The 19,273-nt window shown below is 47.2% G+C and overlaps 1 protein-coding gene across 2 annotated transcripts; it reads left to right on the forward strand.

Moving 5' to 3' along the window:
- The first annotated feature begins 1,276 nt into the window (after positions 1-1,276).
- LOC101833303 (zinc finger protein 212) lies at positions 1,277-14,994 on the forward strand. 2 transcript variants are annotated; one of them, XM_005087166.4, is made up of 5 exons: positions 1,277-1,433; positions 8,022-8,411; positions 8,533-8,659; positions 11,271-11,354; positions 13,084-14,994. In XM_005087166.4, the coding sequence occupies exons 1-5, from the start codon at positions 1,410-1,412 to the stop codon at positions 13,938-13,940; spliced, it is 1,482 nt and encodes a 493-aa protein (XP_005087223.1). In that variant the 5' UTR covers positions 1,277-1,409; the 3' UTR covers positions 13,941-14,994. The 2 variants fall into 2 exon arrangements, with proteins under 2 accessions (XP_005087223.1, XP_005087224.1); XM_005087167.4 differs by having other exon boundaries at positions 13,087-14,994.
- Positions 14,995-19,273: the final 4,279 nt, after the last annotated feature.

Raw genomic sequence — 19,273 nt, forward strand, 5'->3', positions numbered from 1 at the left:
CTTCTCTGATCTTCAGCTTGAAGACTGAACCCCAATATCTGTCTCTGGGTCTTTTATTTATGGTGTTACAGGCATGTTAATCAGACGAGCCAAAAGGGACTTTGACTGCTGGACTTCGATGCTCTGATAGCTGGACCTTGGGAGTCAGCCTCAGGAGGAGGGGTTGGCCAACTGAAGGGATGGGCCTGGAAAGCTAGCTTCAGGAGTGTAATCTAAAGCAGCAAGGCCTGCCAGAGCTCCATGCTCAAGTGTCCCCGTGTCCCTCCAGGGATCACTTGTAGAATCTGATCCCAGCCCTGAACACGAAGAAGGGATTCCTAGTGAGTAGATTAATTCCTTAGAGTAGATTAATCCTTAGAGGAAGCTTGTGTGTGCCCATTGTTCAAAGTGGAAACACATTCTCATTCATCATCTACGGGACAACGAGCCAAGTATGATTGGTGTTGCTAGTATTGGTTTGGGGGGCCTTGTTTGGAGCCAATGTCTCTTTTTATATTTCTGGCTAGCCTGAAACTCACCATATAGCTGAGGTTGGCCTCAAACTCCCGAGTGATTGGGTTAAAGGTGTCAGTGATAATTCAGCCGGATGTTTCCAAGCCAGTAGGAACAATATATTGTCTCTTAACACTCACCGTGGCATGAGCACTAGGTTAATAATCATCTGTCATTAAGGCTACCTTGAATTCTGCAATGCACCCGATTACCACAATTACTAGTCTATAGTGGATTGACCTGGCCCCAGATCCCAATCCACTGACATTTGAGCCTTCGTTTCTGGTTTCTAAAAAAGCCAACTAATTGGTGAGCGTTTGGAATTAAAAAAAAAATCACTTGCCCGTGGGAACTTGCCTTTCCTTCGGCTTAGGTCGTGTTCTTGCTTCAGCGGAAAGTGTGAGTTCACCAATTCAAAAAAAACCTTGTTTTCATTTTTTTGACAATTACACTCACGTACAGAGTCGTGATCACATCCACCCCCTCCATCACCTTTTCCACTAGTCCCTCTCCTTTTTTTTTTTTTCTTTTTTCTTTTTTTTTGTAAATCTCTGAACCTACACGTATTTTTGAGCCTCTCAAAGCATTTTCGCCGTGTGCGGGATCCACCTCCAGCTCAAAAAAACTGGGGGAGCCCTTGGCTTGGTGTTCCCCAAGCTGCCGTTCACCTTCCCGGCGCACCGGGGCGCAATAGGAGCAGCGCCGCGCGGCGCCGAGGAGCGGCGGCCGCTCTTCCTGGCTCGGGGAGGGGGGTGGGTGTGTGGAGGGGGGCGGAGGGGGCGGGAGGACGTTCCCAGAATGCACCTTGTATCAACACGGCGGCGACGGCGGCGGCCCCCCGAAGTCCAGGCGTTTGGCACAGCGGCACGCACCTCCAGCCGCGTCCCGCCAGTCGGTGTTGTGGGGCGACTGCGACCATGGCGGAGTCGGCGCCCGCTCGGGTGAGGGCGCGCCGGCGGCGGCGGCGGGGCGGCGAGGACGCAGGGGGAAGAGAGAGAGAGGGAGAGACAGCGCCCTTGCCCGGGGCGGGGCTTGCGGAGCTCGGTCGCCGCGGCTTGGTTTCCTCCGCGGCCGTTGGCGCCGGCGCCGGCGCCCGACCTTCTTCCCTCCCCGGCCATCCGCTTGCTCTCTGGAGCCCCTTCTGCCTCGGGCTCGGGGTCCTTGGCTCCCTGCGTCTTCTCGCGGGAAACTTGAGCGAAGCTTGTTGAATTGTTTTGGGGGGCTCGTGCCCGACCCGTGCTAACGAGGGACTCGTTTTTTTCTTTCCTTTTTTTTTTCTTTCCTTTTTTTCCTTTCCGAGCTGGGAGGGATGGCGCGGGGGATAAAACCCCGGGGTTCCGGCCGTTTGCCTGCCTTGGAGCTCAGCTGCGGGAGGCCTCGGGACCGTGGCTCCCCGCCGGCCACTGGGGGGTTCTGCGGGTTGGTCCCGGGGTGCCGTGGTCGGCCGTGTAGATTTCTGCACCGAGTTTGGCGCTACAGGTTGAAACCGGGCGGGGCCTCCTCTCCTTGGGGACAGGTGTATTTACGGAGCTGGATGGAGGGTGCGCGCCGTTGTGTCTTCTCTCTCTCTCCCTCTCCCTGTGAAGACGCTGAAAAACTGGTTTGAGGGATCTATCTCCGGGCCTTTGTCTCCTTAACTTGAATTGAGAAGGTTGGGTTCGTCGTTAAAGAAATTTCTAATTTTTCCCCCCTCCACCATGGCTCCAATACTGTGTCACAGTTGGCGGTTAACTTAGGAGAAAGAGTAGGGTAGACGGAACTTAAACTTGGCTTTCTGTTGTAGAGACAGGGTCTTACTCCGTAGTACATACAGGCTGGCCTCGAGCTGATGACAGTCTTCCCTATTCCGTCTCCCCTGGGCTGGGATTACAGGTGTCAACCGTTATGTTATGCTCGGGGTTTTGATTGGTGGTGGTTTGTGTTTTGAGGCTTAGCCACACGTGCTGCAGCCTTGGTTGAGGGATGATGACCTTAAACTCCTACATCTGACTCCCAAGTGCAGAGGTTACAGGCATACGTCTTGTTTAAATTTTTATCTCTGTTTTGTTTTTAATCTTTCAGAATAAGGTCTTGACCTGCAACCCACGTGCTACTTAGACAGGGTCCTTGCTAGGCAAACAGGGAGAGGGACCATGGCCTGAAAATAAAGGTGGCAAATTTTCAAGATGGACATCTTCCTCCTCACCCTCCCAACTCTTTTGAGACAGGACTGACGGCCTAAAACAAAGGTTTTTTTTTTTTTTATGGTTTTCCCCACCAGCAGGCCCCCTGCTGAGTGACTTGGCTCATCTAGTTCAAGGCCTGCTCAGGAGGTTGTTGCACTGCAATCCTGGGCCAGGCAACCGTCTTCAAATGAAGCGACCCCAGATTAGAGGAGGAAAACTCTTCAGAGGCCTTAAAAACTCTGTGGTTTCCTGGGTAGTACCCCTCTCCACTTTGCAGAGGGTCCTTTTCTCTGTGTACGTGTTTCCTCGCCCCCCCAACACACACTTTTCTTCATCTGCGGATTCTGTCAGTAGTATCTGAGATTTCTCTGACGCTACCTGTTGAGCTTGAGATTTTCCTTGCCCTATCCAGACCCCCAGGGCTGTCCATCCCCAGCCTCCTGGATAGTATTGGTAGGGTCACTGTTGTGCATCTTGGCTTTTGCATTGAGTTTTACTGAATCTTTTGGGGGTTCAGAAAAACTTTGGGAATCCTGAGATATCTTTGTGAGAGGGAAAAAAAAAAAGAGGTCTAAGAAAGCTTGTGTTGAAAATTTTGCCTCGAGTGGAGTTGACTATGGTTTTTCTCGGGAATGGGTAAGAACTAATTAGGAAAGGACTGAAAGATTTATCAGTGTTTATTTTCTTTCTTTCTTTTTTTTTAACATACCAATCCCAGCTCTCCCTCCCTCTCCTCCTCCCATTCCCCCACCTTTCCCCCATCCATCCTCCCCTCCATCAACTCCTCAAAGAGGGTAAGGCCTCCCATGGGAAGTCAACTAAGTCTGTCCCATCGCCTTGTTGAGGCAGGACCAAGGCCCTCCCCTCTGTGTCTGGGCAGAGCAAGGTATGTCTTCATAGGAACTGCGCTCCAAAAGCGGTTCATGTATTAGGGATAGATCCTGTTCCCACCGCCAGTAGCTCCACGAATTACCCAAGCCACCCACTGTCACCTGCATTCATTCAGAGGGCCTCGTTTGGCCCTGTCCAGGTTCCCCAGCTGTCTGTCCAGGTTCCCCAGCTGTCTGTCCAGGTTCCCCAGCTGTCTGTCCAGGTTCCCCAGCTGTCTGTCCGGAGTCAGTGAGCTCCCACTAGCTCGGTTTCCCTATCATGGTCTTGGTCTCTGCTCATATTTTCACTCCTCCCTCTCTTTGACTATACTCTGGGAGCTCAGCCCAGTGGGTTGTTTATTTTCAAGGGATTCACGTTGAACTGGGACAACAGGGCACTAGTGTTTACAGCATTTCTGCATCTAACTCCCTTAAGACACAGATGCAGTCTGAAGTGTTGATCATCTGCCCTGTTCCCATTGTAATTTTAGTGTTTGCAGTTTCTAGACTAGATTACGGGTGGTTCTAACATGAGGTGGGGGGACCGGTAGATTCCTTCTCCGGCCATTCCACTCCTGGTTATTCCTCAACAGCAGGCCTCACTGAGACTGAGCAATAAAGGTCCACCAAAATCTCAGACTAAGCTTGAACTTACAGTTTTGATAGTGTAGAAGTTATTTAAACTGTTCTTGAACATGTTTGTATTCTCACAGATTCTTTAGGTGAGGATTCTGTACTGCTAAGCCAAATTCATATCCTGATAATAACAACTAAAAATTTTAAAAACCACCGAGGAAAACAAAAAACCTATATAGATGATATTTGAAATGTATAGTAAATGATAAGCCCGTTGTTTTGTATGATAATTTTAAAACAGCATAATAAATAATACTTATAACCCAAAAGTAGAAAGCGTGAACTCTTAGAATATGAGCAGAGTTGTGAAGCCAACTTTGAGAACATTTGCTGAATTGTATTTGATATTTATGTAATCAAGGGTCCTTGGGAGGAAAAAAATTGAAGACAACACTGGGTCAAAAAGTAAACTTTTTTTTTTAGCCGGTTTCACAATGTAGGTAGCTATGGCTGTCTAGGAACTTGATACGTAAAACAGGCTGGCCTTGAACTCCTAGAGATCTACTTGGCTCTGCCTCCCAAGTGCTGGATTAAGTGCCTGGCTGTATAAGATAGTAACTTGTTCAGGAGTTAGTGACAGATAATTTAAACTACAAGACAGCATTGATGTAGAGGTTAGGAATAAAAGTTCAGAAGCCAGAAGTCAGTGGTCTTTGTGAATATATTTGTCATAATTGCTAAAAGACTAAAAAAGTCACAAAGGCAAAGATATGAGGATGGGAAAAATCCAACTTTCATTTTGGAAAAATCCAAAAGATAATACAAATGGCTAAATATAAAAGGATATGAGAGAATAATATTGATAAAAAGAAACGTATCATTGCTAGAGATGGAAAATACTCCTGCACTAATAGAGGAAAAAGATTAGTTTAAAAATGTCATTTCAAAAAAGAAAAAGAGTTTGAGGCTAATTATATAGCTTCAGATATATCATCATTTACAATATTCAAACATAATCTAGTATTTTATTTATCAGAAAACAGTAGTAAGGATGTTGTACATCCAGCAGAATTTTTGCAGAGGGGGAAAGTATGCCGCTCTGGTTACTGGGTAGTCTAGTTACAGGGACAGTCAAGCTAAGTGCAGCAAGTATGACCAACAAAATGAGTTTTAATTTTTTTATTTTAGCTGATCATGATGGCTCGTGCCTTTAATCCCAGCACTTGGGAGGCAGAAGCAGGTGGGTCTCTTTGAGTTCCAGGCCTGTCGGGTCTATATTATGTGTTCCAGGCCAGCCAGAGCTATATAGAAAGACCTTGTCTCAGTAATGGTAAAACATTCCCCAAAATGAGAATTGAGTAGAGAGCTGGGGAAAAGCGTATGTTCAAAAGCCATTATTAATATTTATTTAATTTTTATTTATTGTTATTTGAGACAGGGTTTCTTTATGTGGCCCTGCTGTCCTGGAACTAACTATAGACCAAGCTGGCCTCAAACTCACAGAGATCCACCACCGCCCGGCTATTTTACCCATTTTCTACCAGCGTATAATATCTCTGTATGTATGGTTTAGAGCATTTGTTAACTCTTGCAGAGGACCCAAGTTCAATTCCCAGCACCCATGTGGTGACTCAAAACTATCAGTAACTACAGTTCCAGAGGACCTGATGCCTTCTGGCCTTCATTGGGGTGTCCATGTGTACACTCAGGTCAAACATTCATAAAATAAAAAATGCAAAGGGAAAAGTAGAGGGAAAGACACCTGCCGGATATGTTCACACAAGTCTGGGTTGGTCTTGGTGTGTACGCAGACTTTGGGGTGGGGGCTGTCGAATAGTTGGAGTCCATCCACCTTCCGCATGCATTTGGGATCCTTCATAAAGCTGCTTGCCTGCGTCTGCCCCGCTGGCACAAAGTGGAGCACAGACATGATTCCAGACTTGTGATGTTATCTTTAAGTCACTGAAATTTAGGACGGGTTGATGCATAGCAAGAGTTGTCTGCAGTAGTAAGCTAGGGAATATGTTAAAATATTGAGCATGCTTTAAAATTCCTTCAAGTGCAATAGCGTACTCTATGTATGAATTAAAACATTTTATCCTGCCCTGCGTTGGTGGCGCACGCCTTTGATCCCAGCACTCGGGAGGCAGAGGCAGGCGGATCTCTGTGAGTTCGAAGCCAGCCTGGTCTACAGAGCGAGTTCCAGGACAGCCTCCAAAGCAATACAGAGAGAAACAAAACACAACACAAATAAAAAGCTACATTTTATCCTAAAAATGTTATTTCTCAAATTTATCTGTGGAATTTGCTGCATTTCCGGACACAGTATCCGAAGATACTTTTGTGAAACTCTTTGTATTTGTAGGACATCTTCAGTGGGCCAAGTAAGCCAAGGTGCTACTATAAAATAAAGGGTGGGATCTGTCCTAGTGTGCATCAATAATTACTATGCAGGACCCTAAAGAAAGGTAGCAAAAGCAGACTGACAGGTAAAGGGACTTGGTTTACGGTAGATAATAGCATCACAGATTCGTAGGTAAATGTTGACTACTTATTACTGTTTTTTTGTGTGTGTGTGTATGACAGTCTTACTGTGTAGCCCTGGCTGGCCTGGGACTCACTATGTAGACCAGGATGGATTTACACTCACAAAGATTCACCTGTGCTGTGGTTAAAGGCATGTGCCAACACGCCTGTCCCTGTTTTTATTGATTGATTTTGTGTGTAGGGTGTGTGTGTGTGTGTGTGTGTGTGTGTGGTGTGGGTGTGAGCAATGTGTGTGTGTGTGTGCGCGCGCGTGCTGTGTCACTCAAGTGGCTGTCAGATGCCAGCTTGTGGGAGTCAGTTCTCTGCTTCCACCATGTGGATTCCAGAGATCAAACTGTTAGGTCCTCAGGCTTGGCCTTTATCTACTGAGCAATGTCACCAGCCCGATAATGGCTTTAAAAATTGTTTTTACATTTATTTATTTATTTATTCTGTGTGTGTGTGTGTGTGTGTGTGTGTGTGTGTGTGTGTGTGTGTGTGTGTGTAGGTTAGAGGACAACCTGAGGGAGAAGCTTAACTGTATGGTGATATTTTGTCTATTTTTCTAATACTCTCAAACATTATTATGAAATATACATGCAACTTTTTCTCATCCCTCTTTTTTGTTTGTTTGAGAGACAGTGCTTCCTGTGGCCTTGAACTTGTTTTGTAGTGGGTGACTTGCATTTTTAATTCTGCTGCCTCCTTTTCAAGTACAGGGATTGCAGGCAGGCATGTACCCCGGTTCATGTGTTTCAGATCCAAGTCAGGGCTTTGTGTACTCTAGGCAAGCATGACACCAGCAGAGCTGTGCACCCAGCCCCCCATGAAACTCTCAGTGTCCGTCTTAATTAGGTTTTCTATTGCTGTGATGAAACACCATGACCAAAAAAACATGTTGGGGAGGAAAGGGTTTATTTGGCTTATGCTACCATATCATTGTTCAACACCGAAGGAAGTCGGGGCAGGAACCTGGAGGCCGTGGCTGAAGCGGAGGCCATGGAGGGGAGCTACTTACAGACTGGCTCTCTCTGGCTTGCTCAGCTCGCTTTTTTATGGAATCTAGATCTCCTGCCCAGGAGCGGCCCCGCCTACAGTGGGCTGGGCCCTCCCACATCAGTCACTAATTCAGAAAGTGCCCTACAGGCTTGCCTGCAGCCTGATCTTACTGAGCTAGTCTCAACATAGGCTCCCTTCTCTCCTGTGAGTCTAGCTTGTGCCAAGTTGACATAAAACTAGCCAGCAGCAGATCAGAATGGAAAAGTGTATTTGGGTTGTTTGTTTGTTTGTTTGTTTAAGGAAGCTAGGTGAGAGTCCTGGACTTGGAATTGCTTTCTTTATTTGGTATTTGGGAGTGGCCTTGTCTCACTGGCCTGTATCATCAACCCTACAGCACAGGAGAAAACGGCGTTCCACACCGTTAGCCCCCGCCACACCACCTTCACAAGCAACAGAGAAAAGCCCTTATTTTCAGACCACAGAAATCTCACTGTGGACCGTGGTGGCTGCTATTCAGGCTGTGGAGAAGAAGATGGAATCCCAGGCTGCCCGACTACAGAGCCTGGAGGGACGCGCAGGGACAGCTGAGAAGAAGCTGGCTGACTTTGAGAAGACGGCCGTGGAGTTCAGCAACCAGCTGGAGGGCAAGTGGGCCGTGCTGGGGACCCTGCTGCAGGAGTACGGGCTGCTGCAGCGGCGGCTGGAGAACGTGGAGAATCTGCTCCGCAACCGGAACTTCTGGGTCCTGCGGCTGCCCCCTGGCAGCAAGGGGGAGGCCCCCAAGGTAGAACCTCTAAGTTTAAAAGCTAGGAAAGAAGGGAGGCCAGCCCTCGATTAGTCAGGATGTTAATCCACTGGCCTGTACTCAGGAGTCAAAGTGCGTGTTCTGTGGCTCACATTTGCAGGTGTCCGGATCCCTTGAGAATGATGGGGTCTGTTTCTCGGAACAGGAGTGGGAGAACCTGGAAGACTGGCAGAAGGAGCTCTACAGAAATGTCATGGAGAGCAACTATGAAACTCTGGTCTCTCTGAGTGAGTGGCAGTTTCCTTCCTGAATTCTCTCAGAGCCCTGCTGGTTGCACCTGACACTCTGCTAATCTCCGTTGCTGGGAGGAGGAATAAGTTTCCAGGTCCTCTCCCCTGCAGAGGCTTGAGAAGGTCTCAGGGATGAGCCTTTTGTATTCTTCTCTGGTAACACAGTCATCTCGAAACTATTTATGATGATATCATTGCTGAAGTATAATACGGGTATTTAATGCATAGCTGCAAAGTATTCGTTACTTTTGTATTGCTATATAAGACACTGACCAAGGCAAGTTATATAAAAAGATAATTATGTGGGGCTTTTGGTTTCAAAGGATTAGAGTCCTTCATGGCCAAGCAGAGGGGGCAGGCGGCAAGTGGCTGGAATAGCCCTGAGAGCTCATATCTTGAACCTCAAAGGAGATGTAGAGGAAATGGACTCTAATTGGCTTCAGTCTTTTAAACCCTCAAAGCCTACCCCACTGACTTGACTCCTCTAACAGGCTGTACCCCTAACTTCCCAAATAGTTCAGCCAACGGGTGACAAAGTTTTCAAACATATGACCGCCACAACTATAGTAAACTTTTATTTTTTGTTTTGTTTTTTGAGACAAAACCTTTCTGTATAGCCCTGGCTGTCTTAGATCAGGTTGGCCTTGAACTCAAAGAGATCCTCTTGTCCTCTGCCTCCCAAGAGCTGGGATCTAATGTGCCACCATGTCTAGCTAATGTGCTATTTTAATATTTAAGATGGTTTGATGAGAAACCCTGTAACTTTGGAACTGACGAGGAGTGCTTGCTATCCAAGCCTGATAGTGTGCATTCAATCCCATGATGGAAGGAGACAACAGATTCTTTAAAGTTGTAGCAGGTCACCAGCCAGCTCCTGAATCATGACACAGAGGCTTAGTATCAGTTATGAATGCTCGGCCCACCTTGTGCTTGTCTGCTCCGCTGGCTCCTATAACTTAATGTAACCTGTGCGTTTCATCCGTTTTGCCTTGGGGCTCTCCACCTTTCTTTCATTCCATATGTCCTGTCTTCACTGCTTTCTCCACAGCTGCCTGGCAGGCCCCGGGCGTCTCTCCTCTCTCCTCTCCTCTCCTCTCCTCTCCTCTCCTCTCCTCTCCTCTCCTCTCCTCTCCTCTCCTCTCCTCTCCTCTCCTCTCCTCTCCTCTCCTCTCCTCTCCTCTCCTCTCCACTCTCTCCTCTCCTCTCCTCTCTCCTCTCTCCTCTCTCCTCTCTCCTCTCTCCTCTCTCCTCTCTCCTCTCTCCTCTCTCCTCTCTCCTCTCTCCTCTCTCTCTCCTCTCTCCTCTCTCCTCTCTCTCTCTCCAGAGCCTGCATTCCTCCTCCTACTTATTTCTCTCTGCCCACCGGCCTCAGCTATCCCTCTACTGCCTAGCGATTGGCATTCAGCTTTTCATTAGACCACTATCACATGCTTCAGACAGCAGCACGTCTCTGCATGATTAAACAAACGTAAGCATAAACAAATGTAACACATCTTTACACAGGAAAACAAATGTAACACATCTTTACACAGTTAAAACAATACTCCACAAGTAGTTGCCTTCTGGTCTCCACATGTGGACTATGGTACAGGCATACCTACACTCTTACATATTATATATATATATATATATCCACATAAATAATAAATTAAACTATTTTAAAGGGAGTCTTGTAGCTTGAGACATTCAGCACAGGCGGGGAAAACCCTTTTTCTTGGCAGTTAGTTAGCCAATGTCATTGGAAGTGTTTTATATAAATATTAATAATACATGCTATATAATGATGTGTTGTTTTCTTGTTAGATAAATCTTTTAAAATGTGGGTCCCTGGAGAAATACCAAGGAGGCCACTGGCTGGACCAGAATGAGGGTGAGGAAAGTCAGAGTGGGTCAGAGAGGTGGTCATGTTACCTCAGATGGGTAGCATGCTCTCTTGAGGCCGTTTTCCTGTGTCTCAGAACCTGGCTTTCCTGGCACTGCCTCAGCAAGGAGGCCAGGAGGATGAAATTAGGCGCTGTGAAAGCATCCTTGGCAGAACTTGAGCTGTGTGGGCAGAGGTGGTGGTGGGGTGTGGACACTGCCACCTGACCCTCGTAGCCCTAACGGAGGACCCGGAAACTAGGGCCACGCATGCTAACAGGGCTGCAGAGTGAGGAGAACACTCTCCATTGCCAGTGGGAGCGCAAACGTAGCCACACTGGGAATCAGTATAGTGGCTCCTCAGAAAATTGGTAATTGATGTACTTCAAGACCCAGCTATACTCCTGGGCACATACTCAAAGATGCTGCTCCATCTTACCATAAGGACACTTGCTCAGCTGTGTCCATAATAGCCAGACACTGGAAACAATCTAGATGTCCCTCAACCAGAGAATGGGTAAAGCAAATGTACATTTACACATGGAATATTACTCAGTTGTTAAAAACATTGACATCCTGAAATTCCCATTGGCCAGAAATGTCTAGGAGAACTTGGCAGTAACATTGTCTCTTGTGTCTTTTTAACTGTCAGCATTGATTCCTTGGCACTGGTCATTTGTTCTATGGCATCTGACCAGCATGATGTAAGCGGTACTCTTGAACTCACACTGTGTCTTTTCCAATCCAGAGGTCCTTGGGCAGCCAGAAGAAGCAGCAGCAGAATTGGGTGCAGAGATGGTGGGTGACTTGGTTGAAGAAGGTACCCACCTGGGTGAGTAGCTCCAGAATGTTCTTTTGTCTTCTTTCTCTATCCCTACCCTGCAGGTTCCTATAGCTTATAGGGAGCTTTCCAACAGCTGAACTGCCAAATAATATCAGTAATCTCATCTGGCACGTGCAGGTTGTGGACTCCTGTTTGGTTTTGTTGTTGTTGTGTTTTTGTTTATTTCTTCCCAGACAGAGTTTCTCTGTGTAGGCCTGGCTGTCCTGGAACTCCTCTGTAGACCAGACTAGCCTCAAACTCAGAGACCCACCTTTGTCTGCCTCCCTGGCCCCAGGAGCTACCAGTGCCCAGCTTGTTTGTTTGTTTTTAAAAGTCTATTTTATTTTTATTTCTTTATATGTATGCATATGTGTCTGTGTGACTGCATGATGTGTGTGAGGGTATCCATGGAGGGCAAAAGAGGGAGAGTTGAGTCTCCTAGAGCTGGAGTTACAGATGATTGTGAGCCACATGTCGTGGGTGTCAGAAACGAGTCCTCTTGTTCAGTGGGCTGTCTCTTTGGCCTCTCTGCTTGTTTTTGAGACAAGTCTTACTAAGTAGTCCATGATAGCCTGGACTCACTATGTAGCTCAGGCTGCCTTTGAACTCATGATCCTCCTAATTCTACCTCCTGAGTAGGATTTCAGTTGTGAGCCACCATACTTTCACTAGAACTGTTTATAGGTGTTTCTTAACTCCTGCCAGTCTTTGGGATAGTACAGATTGTGTAGAATGCTTTTTGTGCCCTGTATGTAATGGACATAATAGGCTGTGGTCAGCGTGAGTGATGGGGGGTGGGCAGCAAGCCACAGAGCCAAGGAAGAAAGAAACTAGGAAAGGCATTTGAGCAGAATATGCAGGAAGAGCAAAACTGGGCATGTGTTTTGTTTGGTTTTTTTTTTTTTTTTACTAGTTGATGTGTATGGCTGTTTTGTCTGTGTCTGTGTACTTCTTTTGTGCTTGAAGCATAGAAAGTATCATGTCTCCTGAAACTGGAGTTACTGATGGTTGTGAGCTGCCATGTGGGTGCTGGGAATTGAATTTAAGTCCTCAGCAAGAACAGCTGGGGCTCTTAACCACAGAGTCATCTCTCCTGCTCTTGGGCGTGTGATTTCTCAAACTATTAGTTTAGTGTGTTAAACACGGGCTCTTGCACATGCTAGGCAAGCGTGTGTGGCTAGCCTTTCTCTTCAACCCCTCTGTTAAAAAATCCTTTTTTAAATTTTGAGATGGGGAGTTTGAGGCCAGCCTGGTCTACAGAGTGAGTTCCAGGACAGCCAGAGCTGTTACACGGAGAAACCCAGTCTTCAAAAACAAAACAAAACAAAAATTTTAGGTAGGGTCTCACTTGATTGGCCACACTGGTCTTGAGCTTGCTCTGTAGCCTAAGCAATCTGTTCACTTGTGACCCTCTTGCCTCATCTTTCTGAGCAGCTGAGATTACAGGCCTGTATTACCAGGGCCACCTTCAAATTTGTTATTTTAACACTTTTGAGTTAATCAGTTGTTATAGTGTGTTTTGTCATTTTTCATAGAGTAATACCAGTTTATAGGCAAGTTTGGAGAACTATAATCACATTGTTCTCTAAGAGTAAGATGCTCAGATCCTCCTCCAGAGTGTCCTAATTCAGTTGTCCTAAGAAGCTTTGGTTTGAGTCTTCTGAAGTCTTGAAGCGTTTGGCTCTGGAGATACCAAAAGTGCTGGAATGTGATGTTTTGTTGGTCTTTTTCCTTGCAGCAGATAGGACCATGGTTAAGCAGGAGGTGCTGTACAAGCCGGAGGGCCCTGCAGGTCTTCCCAGCATGTTCTCCAGTGCTGCTGAACAACAGGCTTTCTTTGGCGCGGAGCAGGCTGTGTTCTGGAATAGTCCAGGAGATCCTGCTCTCTTGGAGTCAGGCCCTGGGGACTGTAACCCTGAGTCTGTTGAGGGCAGTAGAGACCCTGCCCCTGGTAGAAAACTGAACTGCCCCAAAAAACAGAAGTCTCAGAGGCAGGCACACTTGGGTCAGGAATGTGGACAGGGCCTGAAGGCGAAAAGGGACAGCAGCCCATACAGATGCTCTGAATGCCAGATCAGCTTCCGCTACAAGCATCAGCTGACGGCACATATGCAGAGCCACGTGGACAGAGAGTCTTACTCAGCCACAGAACCAGAGGAGAGCCTTAGGCCCAAACCGCGGCTGAAGCCGCAGGCCAAGAAGTCAAAGCTGCATCAGTGCGATGTGTGCCACAGGAGCTTCAGCTGCAAGGTGAGCCTGGTGACCCACCAGCGCTGCCACCAGCAGGAGGGCCCCAGCACCAGTCCACAAATCCAGGAGAGATTCTCACCCAACAGCTTAGTCGCTCTGCCTGGCCACATCCCTTGGAGGAAGAGCCGGAGTTCTCTCATCTGTGGGTACTGTGGCAAGAGTTTCAGCCACCCGTCTGACCTGGTGCGGCACCAGCGCATTCATACAGGGGAGCGGCCCTACAGCTGCCCCGAGTGTGAGAAGAGCTTCGTTCAGAAGCAGCACCTCCTGCAGCACCAGAAAATTCACCAGCGGGAGCGGAATGCGCTGGCTGCAGAACACGGAAGGCCCAATGGCCTGCTTTAAGGCTGCCGGCCCCTCACCGTCCGGGGGTGGGGGGGGTGGCATGAGTCCCCCGCAGAGACACCGCAGAGTCAGGCCGACTTCTTCCTGAGAATTGTCTCTGCTTTGCCCCCCTTGGCTAAGCACAAAGGCTAGGAGAGACACCGGAGAGAAGATCTAAGGCTCTAGCCTCTGCCATCGAGGCCCTGCTACTACTGGGTTTGTTTCTTTAACCTTTTGGGGCCCCTGTTTGTGGTTGTCTTGTCACACCACAGGGACTGGTGGCCAGTTCCAGGGCCCACCCTAACGTTTCACACGTCTTCCCACAGTTAAATGGGGCCACAGAGGTATGTGGAGAGTTCCAGGAAGTACCGCCCTCCGTTTCCCTTCATTTTGTAGCCTCCTTGTTAATAACTAGTATAAATAATTTAAATGAACTGCTTAGGTTGTTCTAAAGACCGACCCCCTTTTGGAGTTAGATTCTTGTTGATTTTTTTAAAATATAGTTTAAAACTTGTTTTATAAATTTCAAGAGTTGTAGAAGTTGTTCCTAACCTGGGAACTGAGCCTACCCTCCAGGAGGGAATAGTTATGGGCTCTTTTAGCCCACCCACACTTAACAGGCTGGAGAGCCAAGACACTGCTGGGTTCCCTCGGTGGGTTCTGAGCACACTCAGATGGGGCCAAGAGGAAGCCCCTGAAGCCCCTGCTGGACGCCGAGACTTCTGTGAAGAAGCTGGGAGTTCAGTTCTGGGAGATCGGTGTCTCATGGGCTCTCCCCCACTCTGTCCTGGCTTTGCTGTGTTTCTGCAGCTCTGTGGGGGCAGGGAGCAGGGAAGACTGAGCTTGACTCTGTTACACCGGGTATCACGTGAGGTTGTTCAGATTAGACTTTCCAGTCTCTGTCCCAGAGACGGAGGAGGAAAAGCACAGACGCTTGTCTCAGGAGTGTCGAGTTCCCGCCCCACTGTCATTTGGGCAGGGAGGTACGAGTGGTCCCTTGGTCATATGTGAATGTATCCTTGGATGATTTACAGTTGTCTGGAATAAATCTTGTTACTTGTATTAAAACGAAAAACCACATGGGATGTTTTCTGTTTATCAAGAATTGTCACCTGGAGTCAAGTGGGGAGAGGTTCCTCACCAGGCAGCCTAGCCTGAACCTATGATCATCTTGCTTCAGAGCTCACACACACTGGACCAGGGATACTGTTGCTTCTACAATTTATATACCTCAATGTCAAGATTAGATTCTTTTCCCTGTTCACAGGAGTATGGTCTCAGCGCCTGCTAGGAGTTTGAAGGTAGAATGGGCTCAGACTGCATCCGAGACCGCTGGATTGGATGGTTTTTGGGGGGAAGGGGAAGTATAGCCATGACTGGTACCCTCTCTGTAGACCAGGCTGGCCTTCAACTCAGAGATCCGCCAGCCTCTGCCTCCCAAGTGCTGGAATTAAAGGCATGTACTAACACTGCCTGGCAGAATTTACATTAAAAAATAATATATTTGGTTTTTTGAAGTAGGGTTTCATGTGTTCCAAGTTGGCCATGAACTTGCTGTAAAGTTGAAGCGACCCTTGATCTCCTGATCTTCCCATCACCATTTCTCAAGGACCACCATGCTAAGCAACAAGTTTAATGCCAGCATATAGCACTTTTATTGCTATAATAAAACTTGAAACTCATATGCTGCAGGGGTTAGGGACAGAATTATACTTTATCCCACCAAATCACTGCACACGACAGCAGTAAGTGAGAAGAGACTAAAGAAAAGTCAAGACCAGCAGAGAGCCAAGCTTCTAAACCCAAGAGATCGCTGTGGCTATGATGGTCAGTGTCATTTTCTCAGAGGACTCTTAAGGCTTTGTCACGATGGCTGGGTGTCTACCTGGGGTAGTAGAACATCTATAGACAACACCTGAACAACACCTTTAGTTTAAAATTTCCCTTCAAGTCTGAAAGTTTAGGAAGTGGAGCTTGGGTAGATTACGTGTAATCTTGACTGTCCTGTAACTTGCTGTATAGATCAGGCTGGCATGGAACTTAGAGATCTGCCTGCTGAATGCTGGGATTAAAGGCATGAGCCACCACCATCCAGCCCATAGGATTCTTTTTTTAAAGGCCAGGTCACAAAGAAGGCTTCAGAGATCCCTGCTCACCTAGGGACAGATACTTTAGTGTCCAACACATGAAGGAACCTGTTTTAAAAGGCAGATAGTTAATGAAGATGGGGGGGGGGTCTGTCAGAGGCAAAGGCTCCCTCACTCCCCATTTGAGCTTGGGTAGGACTTTGAACTAACAGAAGGATCTCCCTCATTTTGGAGAAAAATCAATAGCACCTGAAATCCACCACGGCTTTGCATTACAGCAGCAAGATTGTCATAATGTATAATAGATAATTTCATTCAAAAAAAAGATCAAAACTCCTGCATCCCCACCCAAACAGCAATTCCTATTCTAGAGTTAACTCATCATTTGTTAATACTTGATGGTATCCTTCCTTGGAAACCTATATGAAAAGATAGAAACTGCATCTTCATTCAAAATAAAATGAGTAACTTGGGGTTTATGGCATATAGTTTTGGTCAACACACAGGAACAGGAAGAGGACACGGAGGTGTCTGAATCAAAACTGGGTGGTAGCAGTCTAGACAAAGCTGGGATTTTGAGAAAAGTCGGATCCATGTGAACACAAAACTTACCTCTTTTTTTTTTTTTAAAGACGGGTTTTGTGTAGCCCTGGCTGTCCTGAAACTCACTCACTTTGTAGACCAGGCTGGCCTTGAACTCAGAGGTCCACCTGCCTCTGCCTCCCAAGTGCTGGGACTAAAAGTATACACCACCACGTCTGGCACACGCATCATAAGATCCTTATGGTGCTATCAGTAGGCTATGTAGCCTGGGCTTGAATTCACCGCTGTCCTCTGACCTTCAGCCTCCCAAATGCTGGTATTTCCGGTGGGGGCCGGCATGCCGTGCTCCCTAGGCACTGTTTAAACGACACGGCTTACTTGCCTGTTTCAACTGTCACACACTGAAAGGTTGCTCTGGGAGGTGTGGAGAAGAAGGTTGGACATGACACACAGGGAAGCAATGCCACATACCCACCTAAGCTGATATGCCTTCTCTCTCCTTCCTAGTCACACAGTTGAGGTTCTAATGGTCACTCACCTGACTAGTCAGCCTAGCTAATCCCATCACCATATGGCCTTGTGGAGCTGTTGGAAATAGGCTTTCTTCAGAGTTTTACCGTGGCATTCCCAGCTGCTAATCAAAAGCTTCTACAGCCTCACTTTACTGTGTCTTTTCATTTGTGTTGTAGTCACATTATTCTTCCTGTTCTGAATAAACCTCCTGCTGCCTTTTTGGTATTTTGGTGTCTAAGCTCTTTTTCTTTTTTTTGAGAGAGAGAGCTTGCTTCCCTCATCTGTTTACCCGTCGTGTGAGCATGTTGTGGAATAGTCCTTTACACACTGAAAACGTGTCACTTGATCGGCTTAATAAAAGGCTAAACAGTCAATAGCTAGGTAGCATTTTTGGAACAGAGAAAACAGTGTGGTAAGAAGGCGGCCAGACACAGGAAGCAGCATGGGCATTACAAAGTAAAGGTAACTGAGCCTCGTAAAAGAATTAGTAAGTGTCCATGTCATGGTTCGGGAGCTGGTTGGTAGGACAGGGAAGTCCACCAACATGAGCATGTGTGTGCCATCAGAACACAACCTAGAGTTCTTTCCCTCTACCGTGTGGGAACGCTGATCAGACTCCAGGCCGTAGATTCGGCAGCAAACTCACTAAGCTGTCTTTCTTTTTTAAAGGATTTTATTATGTATACAGTGTTCTGCCTGCATGTATGTCTGCAGGCCAGAAGAGGGCACCAGATCTCATAACGGATGGTTGTGAGCCACCATGTGGTTTCTGGGAATTGAACTCAGGACCTCTGGAAGAACAGGCAGTGTTCTTAACCCCTGAGCCATCTCCTCCAGCCCCTAAGCTGTCTTTCTTTTCCTCACAGAGCAAATAAATGATGGGTACTTGTTATGTAGGCAGTTTTAATATTTGGGATACATCAGTGAACAGAACACATTGGCTGTATTTTGTTTTCTTTAGACTCTTTCTCTTTTTTTTGAGATGGGGTTTCTCTGTAGCTTTGGAGCCTGTCCAGAACTCTGTAGACCAGGCTGGCCTCGAACTCACATTAGAGATCCACCCGTCTCTACCTCCCAAGTGCTGGAATTAAATGTGTGCACCATCACTGTCTGGCATAACTAATTTTTTATTTGCTTGTTTGTTTTTGCTTTTGTTTCTTGTTTTGTTTCGAGATAGGTTTTTTCTGTCTAGCTTTGTAGACCAGCCTGGCCTCAAACTCAGAGACCCACCTACCTCTGCCTCCTGAGTGCTGGGATTAAAGGCGTGCGACACCAGCGCCCGGCTCCCCTTCTATTTTTATGTGAGCCCAGGAGGTTGAACTCAGATCCTCATCTTGGGCAGCAAATGCCTTTACACAATGAACCAACTTGCCAGCCTCAGAACTTTTTTAGAATCATCTTTTAAATGTTTTAAAACGCACACCAAAACAAACCCAAAATACAAAAAGCAATTGCCAGCCGGACGTTTATCGGCTTATTGGTTAAAGAGAATAGAGTGAGTGAAAAATACAGGAAACAAAGAAAAAAAGCAGGTTTTACTTTCTATTCCAAGATTAATCCTGGCCTTCCTGAGTAAGGCTTTCTAGTTTCAAAAGGAAATAGGTCTTAGGTGGAATAGTTTATCCTGGACAGCTCAGGACACGAACTGGTTGGAGAGCCTTATAAATGAACACAGTAGCCATGTGAACTCTTGTAGCCAGCCTGGAGCCAAGGCTTACAGGAAGTATGCCCAGCTGATGTCGCAGGCCAGTCCAGACTGAGTGTGGCAGAGAGGGCTGGAAGAAGGGGGCTCAGCCCAGGATGTGCAGATGAGACTCCGTAAATCCCAGAGGCTAGGAGCCTCGAAGGTGAGTACGTGAGACCCCGGAAGTAACTCCCCTTTAGGGTTCTGGATTAAGCAAGCTAGGCAAGTGCTCTACCACTGAGGCAGACCCCCCAGTCCCGGGCTTGCATTTCGTTTTAAACGCACTTTACCCCTTAGGGCTTCCCATTTGTTCTGAAAACCAAACCAAACCAAACAAACAAACAAACAAAAAAGTTTAGAAACTAAGTTTTCCCCCAGGTGCCTTAGAAAAGGGAATCTGAAAACCCTTTGGATGAGGGGTGTTCAGCTCGAGCGCGTAGCCTGGAAATCTCCTGAGCGTTTCCCTCACGGGCATCTTTTCCCCCCGAAGTAACCCGCGCGTGGACCAGCTTGAGGCCAGCCAGCCC

The sequence above is a fragment of the Mesocricetus auratus genome, unplaced genomic scaffold, assembly GCF_017639785.1.
Source record: "Mesocricetus auratus isolate SY011 unplaced genomic scaffold, BCM_Maur_2.0 Super-Scaffold_100125, whole genome shotgun sequence".
NCBI classification, from domain to species: Eukaryota; Metazoa; Chordata; class Mammalia; order Rodentia; family Cricetidae; genus Mesocricetus; species Mesocricetus auratus.